The sequence below is a fragment of the Poecilia mexicana genome, unplaced genomic scaffold (genome assembly GCF_051168715.1).
Source record: "Poecilia mexicana isolate PSO_F unplaced genomic scaffold, ASM5116871v1 scaffold_7, whole genome shotgun sequence".
NCBI classification, from domain to species: Eukaryota; Metazoa; Chordata; class Actinopteri; order Cyprinodontiformes; family Poeciliidae; genus Poecilia; species Poecilia mexicana.
In genome coordinates, this window is record NW_028263376.1 from 7591057 (window position 1) to 7603762 (window position 12706).

The following is a 12706-nucleotide window of genomic DNA, read 5'->3' on the forward strand; positions in this document are numbered from 1 at the left end:
ATACAAACAAAGATTATTGAGATAGTATGTCATAATTACGGTCTCATGTTAACGAGATACTATCTCAAAATTGTGACTTGCTGTCTCATAGTTATGACTTTGCTATCTCATAATAATGAGATCTCATAAATATGAGATAGCTAAGTCATAATTATGAGGTACACGTTTACTTTTTTTCATCAGGGTGGTAGATATGGGCTTCCATACATCTGTGCTGAGTGCTTTAAAAAGTTGAACCAGAAAATAAGAAGTGAGGTTTCAATCCTTTCTCTCAAGGCCATTTAAAGTAATATAATAATTTTCTGAATGATCACTTTATTTTTATTTACTTACTATTTGTTTTTGATTACTTATGTCAATTTCAAATAATTTAAATTACCTAAATTAATGTAGTTTTTTTTATGTAATGGCAGGATTCCAGCATACTCAGAGGATGTTCCTTGTGTTTGTGCTGAATATTTTTTTTAGCAAAAAATTATTCAGCACCAAAGCAACATAACTGACCTGCTACTCAGGACGGCGACCAATTATAAACACAAAAAGAATATGCAATAAAAATGTGAGTCATCAGTCACTCGGTGTCTAGTGCTCATTTATTGTAACTATGCAAATAGTGTCTTCAGCATTTTCACATTGCTGTGTGTTGCAATAATATCTTTGGTTTTGGCTATGATTATCTTTACATAAGTTGTTAGCCAGCATAATTTCTATTGGGCAATTATGCTGCTACATACAAAGATGTCCCACCACAGAACTCTGCTGACCACAAATGAAGCATCACCTCTTCTCTTCTCTTTGAGTCATTTGGTAAACTAGTTCACATTTCTTCTACTCAGAGAGTAAATGTACTTTCAGTCAATTAAAGAGTAACTGTGTGTTTTAACTTTTGATCACATTTCTGCAACAAGGTATGATGAAGTAGTGTAAGAGTTGGCCAACAAGTCTTACACTACTTCAACAACAAAATTTTACCAAGAATATTTTCTTTCAGTTCTAGTCCAAACAATTTCTTTATACTTAAAATAATAGCAATGTCAACAAAGTGTTTTAAAACTTGGTGTAGCTGATTAACGACACAAAAGCTAAAATAATAAACCAGCTCAAACCAGACCCACAAAATAGAGGAGCTATGGACCTGAAGAAGGACCAAAAATGAGGGGAGAGAGAAGAAGTTCAAACCGTCTCTTCCACTGATCGTAATAGGCAAAGATTTGCAGACAAGCCAGATTCTCTGGACCCTCTGGAAATTACTGTGCAGAAGTAATAGTAAAAGAAAAGTAAAAGAAGAAAATAATGGAAGAAAGCATTCAAACTATTTTGAGTTATTTTTACAGGGCAATAAAGTCATCTGACAGCTTTGACTATCTTTTTTGTGTTAGTCTGATTAATAAATTAATGCGCAGTCCTATGTCAATCTTACACAAACATTAAAAAGCTAGATCGATTTTCAAACATTATTAGCACCAAAGACTTAAGGGTTTATAAGCACGTTTTCTCTGCGTCTCTTTAAGGTATTTGCAACTTTAAGTTAACATTTGTCATCACTGTGACTGTGTACAAAATAGGCCGGGGTGTATTTGCAAATTTATTGCGAGGGAACCCAAGATATATTGCGAGTAAATGGAATACTTTTGCAAAATAACGCAAAAGAAAAAAAAAAAAATCCCATATCCCCTACAGGACACCATAAAATTCAACACGCATGGGAAGATATTTAGGGGCATCTCTAAAAATCAAGAAATTCTTGCCCTATTTCAAAAACACATTGACCCATATGTTATTTCATACCGGTGGTATAATATTTAAAAAAAAAAAAGTGTGAATATTCCCTATACGTTTTTAATAACTAATAAAATTAGAGAGATCACTAAGCAGCTAATCATATGTTAAAATTCAAAAAAGATATTAATACAATTTTTTTTATTATGTGATTATCACCCTGAGGGTCTGTCAGTTTATAATTGATAGTATGTATAAGGTGTTTGTTTTATGTTGGGATAGCATTGTCCTTACTTTTAACAACTATTCAAGAAAAGATTTCTTTTAATTAATTTGATTAATTAATTTGATTGACTAGTGGATTAAAAAAAGCTTTGCTTTCAATAAATTCAATAGAAAAATCCCTTGTTTGTGACTTAAATTTTTATAAATTTAGCTACTTTCAGTTACTATCTCAATTAAAAAACCGTAAGGCAATTAAAACGTATTATCTAAATTTAATTTTTGTGCATGATGTTGTAATAACCCCTGGTTCACGTTGTGACTACTATAATATCGCATACTGCTCTTTGTATACTTGTACTTTGTCCTTTACTAAAGAAGAAAGACAAAATTGGGGTAGCTAAATGTTTTCTCTTGTTTAATGTCTGCAGGAAAGTCGCCCTCCCAGTTGTTACGTCACTCTCCCAGAATGCCTGGGTTCCAGCGCGGTGCCCCACAGTCCAGGCCCAAACTCCAAGAAACAGCTTTCAAACTTATCCTATTATGTCGTCGTGAAGCGCAAAACGAAAGCTGGGCAGAAAGCTGGAAAGACATGCATCCGGTGAGTACAGTCGTGTTTTCGTCTGCCTAAAGAACCAAAGCTGTTTGTCTGGTCTGTTTCCTGCAAGAAAACTGGATAATTGAAGTCACAACAACCTTCGACAGAAGTTTTCAAGCGTTCATCTTTTGTTTATGAATAATCCTCCTGCTCTGGACAAAGGTCTTCCGTTTGTCAAAGACACGCTAGTTGTTCTTTGGAAAGACCTTGAGAGAAACCTGGCGTATCACTTCTAAACAAACGAGTTGGAAATACGCTTGTGCAAAGTTAGTTTCCGCAAGCAGGCTAGCTGTGAAATTTAGCCTGGGACTGGGCTTCACAGTCATCGATTCGGCCAAGCGTCTACGCCGTAGCAGCGCATCAGTTTTATAACAAGCTTTGAATAGTCTTGCTTTGTCTTCTGAAAACTCCATAGGGACTAAAACTTTGCTACTATTACCACATCACTCACAGTTGTGCTCATAAGTGTACATATTCTGGTGGAATTGTTGATTTGTTTATTTATTTATTTATTGTTTTTTGACATGAATAACACAAAAACGCAATTTTCACTCTGTCAAACAACTGTGTTTACTATTTTTAAAAATCATAACGACCACAGACAGGAACTTCCCCAGTGACCCTAATCAAAAGTTTATATATCCTGGGGATTTTGGCCCAGTCTGCACAAGTTGACACAGACAGGTCTGAATGTCTGTGAAATGTAACCGTTCTCACCAGGCCCTTTCCAAAATATTATAATATAATTAATTCCCATAATTCCATTCAAAAAGTTAAGCTTTCTTAGGTTATAGATTCAGGGCCCACAGTTTAAACAATTTCAAGCATTTGTTTGTTTATTGTTACATAAAGTGGGCTCCCAGCTCATAAAACCCACAAAATCAGGAATTCAAAAAATTTGAATACTCTGAAGAAATCAGCCCAAATTTTAGAGTATGAATGTTGTAAACTGACTGTGACACACTAGTCGTCTACTAAACTCAAAGCACCACCAGATGTCATTAAATTGCTTCAGTTTGGTTCAATGTGGGGAAGAATTGATACCCTCCATTTGATGGGTAAGCCACAAATGTTCACAGCTAAGGAGGCTGGCTGTTCAAAGGATGCTATGTTAGTAAGTAAGCAAGTAAAGTTTTCTATAAAGTGCTTTTCACAGACATAAAATCACAAAGTGCTGTACAATAAAATCAACCTTAAAATCATAAAACCAACATAAGAAACACAATAAAAATCAAGAATGAAAAGCCTGGGAAAATAAAAAATGTTTTTAGTTGCTTTTCAAAAACCTCCACAGAGTCAGCTAAACGGAGCTGCAAGGGTGAACTATTCCACAGCCTCGGGGCCATCAATAGTCGCGTATTGGTACGCGTTGAGTGTGCAGTGAGATTGATATATCTTTGTGAAAAAAGAATTATGTGTGGCATATGCCTTTACATTTAAAGTTCATTTATATGTCCCTGGTTAGACGATTAGTCCACCAGTGGTTCAGCTCGTGGAGATGTTGCGCTCGCCTTGTAGTCGTGCAGTACGCTGGTTTTATTTTATTCTTTTTTATTTTTTATGACAACCTAATGCATCAATCGGCACCATATCAAATGCTTTCTCAACTTATTGAGGGAATACCGAGCCAAAGCCGAACCTTAAATAGCCTGAGCCCTTAAGGCTTGTGCTACCAAAACAGTCTCTGTGGCACTTATTAAAAACACAATAGACACAAAATGGAAAAGCTACTAAAACCACGTAAATTAAATCTCCCCGTTTGTCCCTCTTTGTCCAGCAGAGAGATGCACAGTGCAGCAAATTTAGTTCATGAAGCAGGGCCAGTCCAAGCTTGGATGAAGCCTAGAGTAGAATTTGCCTTAGGGCCCCTTTCTGCTCCTCAGAACATCAGCACCAGTAACAGCTTTTCACCATAGATTTAGTCAATTCTGGGAGAGGGAGCCTGGTTTAATTGGCCAGTCTTAAAAGCAATCAGTGATAATTGTAGTTGACTGAGATGCATTTATGAACAAACAGAGCTCAGCCTCAAAGATTAAACTCATAGCATCAGGTTCAGGGTTTCCCCCAGAAATCTTGCTAAGCCCGGTGGTCGAGGTGCCGAGGCGGTCCACAGGCGGTCCACCGTGGTTTTGTATTACAAGATGCAAAGTTGACAGGAAATGCAAAAATATTACTGGGTAACTGTATATTACGGGAAAACCCGTAACATATAAGCCACTGGACTTAGCAAGTTTTCTGGGGGAAACCCTGATATTATATAGTTCAATTACCACTTTCTCAGATCTTTGACAATTGTTTTGCTTTCCCCATGACTCAGAAACCAAAGATGTCAGTGAAGCACTTGATGAAAGACGCAATGGTCCGTCAGGAACCCAAGAATTCACTGACCTGATATACACACACGCGCGCGCGTACACACACACACACAGATTACAGGCAAACAGTTCACAGGTGAGGATCCGTGGTGCACAAATATGCACTACATGCAACACTTAGGGGCGCTGAACTAGAGGGGGCTATTGAATAGACTTTAAAACGTTACAGATTTAAATGTGAATTACATCGCAACATTTAGATAGGAAATAGATGTACATTTGGGATAAATAGACTTACTGTATTTAACAGTTGTTTGTGTAAGTAATATGATTATTATTATTATTATGTCCCCATTTCGCTCCTTCACCTCCCTTCCTGTCATCACACGCAGACTGAGAGCGCTCCACCGTGTGCCCCTTTCAGGCCTCGCTAGCTGTGTTTTTGAGTAGGAGGTTTTCTTTAAGTGGATTATGTTGTCATCTGATGACAGGAAACCAAAGATGGAGAGGCAGAAAACTCTCAGGGGCAGAAATTGGAAGAGAGAGAAGAATAAAGATGTTGTAGGGATATAAGAAAAACCTTTTCAAAGTAGTTGAAAGATAATAAGTTATGTCAGTTTTTGAGGAGGCGGCTTGTAAATATTCAGGTTAGCTTAAGTTACTAGCAAAATGACAGTTGCACTCTGTCCTGCAACTTCTTTCTGTATTTACAATAATAAAGGAACTTGTTTGCTGTTCAGACAATAATCCGTTGTCTAACTTGATAGTTCATTTAGACAGAAAACTTAAAATAGGTTCAGTCAGCAAGATTGTTATATCAGAAATGTTTGACACCACAGCCCAGGGTTTCCCCCACAAAACTTGCTAAGCCCAGTCAGGGCGCCAAGGTGGTTCACCAGTGACCCATCGTGTTTTTGTATTAAAAGATGTTAAGTTGACTGGAAATGTAAAAATATTACTGTGTAATTATATGTTACAAGAAGACATTGGCATTGAAATGCTATTTAAAACCATGACTATAGAGTCTTATAAACAACCAATCAAAAAATATAATTAAAATGAATATCAAATATTTGCACTTCTGTTTAATCCAAATTAAGTTAGCAGCTCCATCAGGCCCCTCAGGAACTCAGGGGCCCCATAAATGCTAATATTTTAACAGACCACAGATATATAAATGTAACATTTGCTTATTGAGATTATTAATGCTGCTAATTTTGACATAAATTAAAAGATTTTACATCGTTTAGCATTTAAATATAATATTTTAAGGCGCTGACAAGTTTACTTTGTAAAAGTTCAAAGAACAATCTTCATAGTTAGTTTTGTTACAACGGTTACAATCTGTTTGTTCACTAATATATCTTAGTAAGCTACAATTACAATTGATTGATTTTTAGATTGATCAATTAAACTACTCCTCTCAGATTTCAGTAAATCGAACACAGAAACTGTTAGAGGTGCTGATGTTTTTAGCAGCAAGAGGGGCCCCTAAGTCAAATTCTGCCCACAATAAGACAAAGCTATGTAAAGCAGTCAAACACCTGGCAAAGTGGCAAGCTCTCTCAACAAAGAATCAGCCACATCTTCTCTCATGAAGTGGTGGATTTAAAAAGGGAGGCCTCATCTGGGATTGGAGGAGTAGATTGTGCAAATGCCACCATGTGTATGTAAATACTAAACAGCTGCTGAGAGGAACAATCTCCTAAAACGCTGCTCTGTGCATTTAGAGAAGCAGTCTGTTACTGAAGGAGCGCTCGAGTTCAGCAACAGCTACATGCACTGGGTGGGAGACATTATCCATCAGTTTCCCACTGAAGACTCGCAAAGCCCAATGGTAAAGGCGTTAGGGATGTCCACCAGCGGTCCATTGTGTTTTCTTGTTAGAAAATATTAAAAGTGGTGCACTTAAGCAAGCATTATAATTTAGAAATAACAGCAAACGGGCAGGTACAGTGGCAGCACAATTGGTACGCATGCCCTCGTGCCCAGTTCAGTGCATCAACTGTAAACCTGTAGCTTAATCTGTCTTTCCTGTCACTGTTACTGCTGTATATTAAAAACCCTATTTAAAATAGTCAAATGACATTTAGTCTGGTGGGAGGGGGACAAGTAAAACCTGGTGGCCTGTCAGGCTTATAATGCACTGTGGGAAACCCTGGTGATGGTATTTTAGTCCGTCTGTCTCCACCACCTGCACTAGGTCAAGGGAGCATTCAAGCTCAGAGCTGGCTTTCCAGATGAGCTTATCTAACCACTTTGTCTCAGCTGTAGATGAGCTGTTGCTTCAACAGACAACACCACTGAAGATGGCTGATGCTGCTCGAGTCAGAGAAGGTCTTCAGAGCGGCACGTAGATGATGGTGTCATCCACCCCAATGCTAGACTGTAGGCAAACTGCAGTGGATCCAAAAAAAAAAAACTTCAACAGGAAGCGTAGACGGTTGAGGACCAACTTGTGAGGGTCCTCCATTAGATGCAACCAGCCTTTGGCTGCTGAGGTCCTCTGAAAGCTTGGACTTTTGTACCAGTACCACACAAGAAGTCTTCCTCAGTTATGGTACTTTCCCCAGCTTCAGGCTAAGGTTGAGCGTAAACCCCATGATGTCAGACAGTTGATTGGTGCACCACCTCAGGACTCTGGGGCTCTTGCGATGCTGCCTGAACCTGCAGCCTTTGGCATCTTGATCTTTCGCAGCTTGTTCGTCACCTGAAATTTTGAGAAGAGACGAGATGGATTTGGGGAAGGAAGGTTGTGGAATGAAGTCCTTTGAAGTAGTACTGGGCGATGTATTGGTTCATCTGGATTAACTGGAATAATGGTTGTAATATGTGTATAGATATATATTGCATGTGTGTCTGCAAATTAAGTTAACTGATTCTACTGGTTCCATGATTCTGTTGTGATTCATATTTCTACTTGTCTTATCTTTTGTCTGGTGATTTTAACATTTAGTGACATTGTTTGTCTTTTTGTGTTCTTGCTTTTCAGGTTTGTAATGACGGTGGACTACCCAGGTGATTTGGCAGCTGGCATTAGATCTTTTTGGTCCTAAAATAGACTGGAGGCCAGCACAACTGCCCTTCTCAAAAAAACACTAGACTGAGCCATCTTCTGAAAACATCTCATGACTGCAGCCCTTTTGGGATTGCTATGGCATCTTCTTTAGCACAATTCAAATTCTGGACTTTCCCCACTAACAGTAATCAGATCATTTTGCATTCCTGCAGAAGAACAGCAAACTTTAAAAAAATGGTTCCTACCAATACTTATTCATTCTGGAGTTAAGAGAATAACCACGATGCTAGTGACTAATGGTTATTTCTCCTCATGACTCTTGTTTGTATCTGCTTAGGCTCTTGGTCAGCGTCCTGCGCAGCTGCAGAGCCACCAATTTCCATGTAATTAGACCATGTTTCACCAGGATAATCTCAAAGGGCATGTTTATGAGGACCTCCCAGCCAGTAGGCAGCTTTTCCAATGCCAGGATTGTGGAAAACAGTACAACACTCAGTTGGGTTACAAACGCCACCTGGTTGCCTTCCACAGCACTACGGCGGGCCAGCAATGCATGAAGGAGTCTGCAGCTATGTTGGAGAACCTGGGTGAACATAGCGACACGCCTCTCTCAACAGAGGGAAGCCCTAATGTGCCATTGAGAGAGAGGAAGTACTCATGTGAACGATGCGACCGGCGGTTTTATACCCGCAAGGATGTACGTCGTCACGCTGTGGTGCATACTGGTCGCCGTGACTTCCTTTGCCCGTGCTGCGCACAACGATTTGGCCGCAGAGACCACCTGACCCGCCATTTGAAAAAGAGCCATGCACAGGAGTCTGGTTTGATGCCACCATCTACTCCCAGCACTCATGTAGCTCCTCAGACCTCAACCAACCCCTGTCCAGTCAAAGAAGAGCCCAGTCCAGAGTCTTCTACGATAGGTTCTGCCTCTAAGGATACCTCTGAAGCTTTTACCAGGGAAATGAGCACTTCCTACACCTTGACAAATCTAATCCCTGCTATGGGGCATCCTCATGGACTCGTCCAAGGGTCCTTGTCCTCAAGCATGGGTGTAGGACATCATTTGACTACACATTCTTCCCACTCACTTCGCCATGGTCTTCAGCCACCAGCAGCGTCACAGCAGCAACCCTATGGTAACATGTCACAATATCAGTATGGGCCTTCCTCATATCCACGCTCTGACATGGAGAGCTTCCTGCTGGACTTTCAGAGTAACCCTTCACCTCAACTAAGCACAATGAATTCCTCCATTTCTGCTTCACCCCAGAAGCAAATTTTGGGTGACGGGCTGGATGTCAGTGGGGACACGCATACAGTACCTAGAACCCCTGCTATCTCTAATGATTTACCATGCAACACTAACGTGGACCTTGGGTCGCTGCTTAGCTTTTTGCCTTTCAGCCTGCCACCTTATAACCCTCACATGGGGTTAGTGATGGGTTATCCACCATCCTCCTCCCCCACTTCCTCTCCATCTTCTTCATCAGGGTTCTCCTCCCAAGCACCAGGGCCTTTCACTTTTTTCCAGCCCCCCCAGTCCCACGCACCACAAGGCTCAGGAGTTTTTAACCACAGCCAGCTACCTCAGTCATATAGTCCTGCTGTAAGCAATTCCAGCTCCCTACCTCACTATTACCATGCTTTTCAGCAGTAAACAACTCTTTTCCTGAAGTATTGTCATATGCACTTGTTGTATAAATTGTTGTACATATTTGAAAACGAGCATCCAAGCAACAAGTCACCTCATTAGTATTACCTCATAACTGAAAAGATTTGAATGTTTTAGAAAATTCAGCTGAGATTCACTACCTTCCCAACCCTCAAAATCCCTCCACTTTTAACATGGAAAATGTTTTAACGTTTGAATGCAGATATGTAACCTCTAAAAAAAAAAGTCACCTTTTCTATATATATATATATATATATATATATATATATATATATATATATATATATATATATATAGAAAAGCTTCCTTTATTTTCTGATCATCTGTGCCTTTCTGACAAAAGTGTTGATGGAATTTTCTTAGGCTGTTTCTCATCTGCTGCTTTAATGTGGATTTAGGAAGCTGTGGTAATATTACTTGTGTTAAGTTGCTGAAAATATCCGGAAACATTTGTCACATCAAATGGGTATCTACCAAAGTTTCTGATTTGCAATGAAGTGAACTAAATAGAATCAAAAACTCCACTTGTTTGGAAATGATGCCTTCATTAAGCTGCAAGATGTCTTCTACCATATCAATCTAGAAAAACATGTTAAAGGAGAAGAACTTTTAAAAATGAAAATATAAGCTTATGGACAGCAGGCAGTCTAAACCAGTGGTCTCAAACTCATGTCCTTTAGGGCCAGTTGTCCTGCAACTTTTAGATGTCTCTGTGTTTCAGCACTCCTGGCTCCGGTATTAGCTCCTGAGCAGAACTCTGTAGAGTTTGGCTGCATGGTAGGGAGGCAGTTTTAATTCAAGTGTGTAGGAGAAGCCATACATCTAAAAGTTGCAGGACTCTGGTGCTTCAGGACTGCAGCTTGAGACCACTGGTCTAACGGTATGTGACCAGAATTTGATAACATGTTTTTCTGCATAAAGCAGTTCATGTAGATGTATGAATGTGTGGTCGTCCACCTCTGAAGGGGGTATAATGACCTACCTCTTAGTCATTATATTTTGTCCTAGAAACCACTGACCTGCTGTAAATATGTTACTCTAAATTAATGCTGAAGTCTAATTTAAAGACATTTGCAGGCACTTCTCCAGTTTGCTTTTTTTTTTGTCGTGCTTCATATTGACCAACTGTTCTGCTACAAAATGTCTAGAAAGGCTGAAGGAAGCAGATGCCTTACATACAGAGTCCATGTTTTCCTGCTCTAGGGAATTAAAATATATTAAGGAACTGTTCCTTTCAGCTTTGTATGGAAAAATGAGGTGAAATTGAAAAATTGATGCCTTGAGGGGTTGGTAGATTTTTCTCCCTAGTATTAATTTTGTGGAGTTTTTTTTTTTTTTTTTTTTAGAGACTTTATGAAACTTATTCTAATTTTCATAGTGTTGCCCCAGGATCTTAATCTCCTACTGTTGCGAGAGTGTGTAATCCTGACTAGATTAAAGCACTTACAGTAGTTACAAGAGGATGTATCAAACACATGTGGATGTGTAGTTGTTCCTTACGTACTAGTTGCCTCTAGATTAAAAATTTAAAGTCAGCTAATGGATAATCCCTGAATACTGGCAGTAACTGTTGCTTCTGTTGGGTTACGTCCTATACATGTATCCGCTGTACCAGCAAAACGCCAAAATAGCTACTTTTCTTGAGGTTCTCATGCCGATGATGACTTGAATAAATCCATCTTGTCAGGAGCAGCCAGCTGCTTCTTAACTCCCATGGATACAGTAAGGGTAGACTTTTACTATCCACTGCTTCTGAGTTTTGGATTTACCGTATTTTTTGGACTATAAGCCGCTACTTTTTTCCCCACACTTTGAATTATGCGGCTTCTAGCCCGGTGCGGCTTTTCTGTGGATTTTTCTTCAACCGCCTGAGGGCTCTTTAGCAGGAAGTGAATCATTGGAAATCAAAGAAGAAAGCACTAATTTTCATTTAGAACAAGCACAGCAGGCATGACAGAGATACCAGCGGCTTATATAAGTACGTTTCCAGTTTGTTTTTTTTAAACTTTGTGGGTGCGGCTTATAGTGTGGTACGCTCTATAGTCCAAAAAATATGGTATTTAAATAATCTTGTTCATCTGAGGTTGACAAATTTTTTTATTATTATTAATATTTAGGACCTTCTAGGAACCAGAGCAGCTTCCCATTTATCTTCTATTTTGTTAAACCTTACATTAGAGTGAATACTGTGACTGTATGTTCATACACACATATATGTATATGTGTGTACATGTATGTGAAAGTCTATGAGACTAATGTAAATGGCCTACCTCTGCCTTATCATATTTTGATGTATAATGTTTCTATTATGGACAATGGAAATATGTGTAGAGTACTTGTTAAAAATGGCTCACACCTCCTGATAAATTATTTTCTGTATTTTGATTATTTTCTACATGGAGATTGTGTGGAAGAACAAAAATACTTCCAAATAACTTTCAGTGAACTTTTCTTTTATCTTCACCTTTCTAACTTTTGCTTTCACATATTTTTTTTCACTAATGTTTTTCTTTGGAGGACCTGAGCAATCCAACAATCTTTTTCTTTATTACTGACTTTCTTCATCAACATCACCCATAAAAACATCCACTGACAGCTTTCCAGAAGCTATAGGAGGTGTATCCAAACTTTTAACTGGTACTTTGTAATGATAGTGTGCCGACATGGCTCAATTATAGTGGAATTCTTAGATGTTTGTTTTTTTAACACACTTTTTAATTTCATTAAAATTACTACCTCAACCTGCAGCAAAATATCTTCAGTAGAGTTCTGTTTTTGTTGCAACAAACATAACTTGTAGTTTTGTAGTTTTCTTTTTAAGTTAACCCATTTGAAAATTGCTTGTTAAATTGACACTGCGTTTACATGTACATTTAAAGAATATTGTGAAAAAGTGAAATCTTTATTTTAGAAATTCAACTCAGTTTATTTATATAATGCCGCTTCATAACATGTCATATGAGGCACTTTACAAAAAAATCAATCACACCTACTTTCTGTTCTTGTCAAAACGTTCAGTAGCTTAGTTAATTTAAAGTAGTTTAACAAGTTTCTACAGAGTCACTATCAGTGAAACTTGTATAAAATGTAGTGTGAAATATTTCAAGCCTTTATAGTGCATCTGAAAAGTATTCACAACACTACAGCCTTATTTCAAA

At 38.6% G+C, this 12706-nt stretch overlaps 1 protein-coding gene across 1 annotated transcript; it reads left to right on the plus strand.

Moving 5' to 3' along the window:
* The first annotated feature begins 2253 nt into the window (after window positions 1–2253).
* On the plus strand, window positions 2254–12301 carry plagx (pleiomorphic adenoma gene X). Its single transcript, XM_015004512.2, has 2 exons — window positions 2254–2542; window positions 7847–12301. Exon 2 carries the CDS (start codon window positions 8268–8270, stop codon window positions 9531–9533), a length of 1266 nt encoding a protein of 421 aa, XP_014859998.2. The 5' UTR covers window positions 2254–2542; window positions 7847–8267; the 3' UTR covers window positions 9534–12301.
* The last annotated feature ends 405 nt before the right edge of the window (window positions 12302–12706 follow it).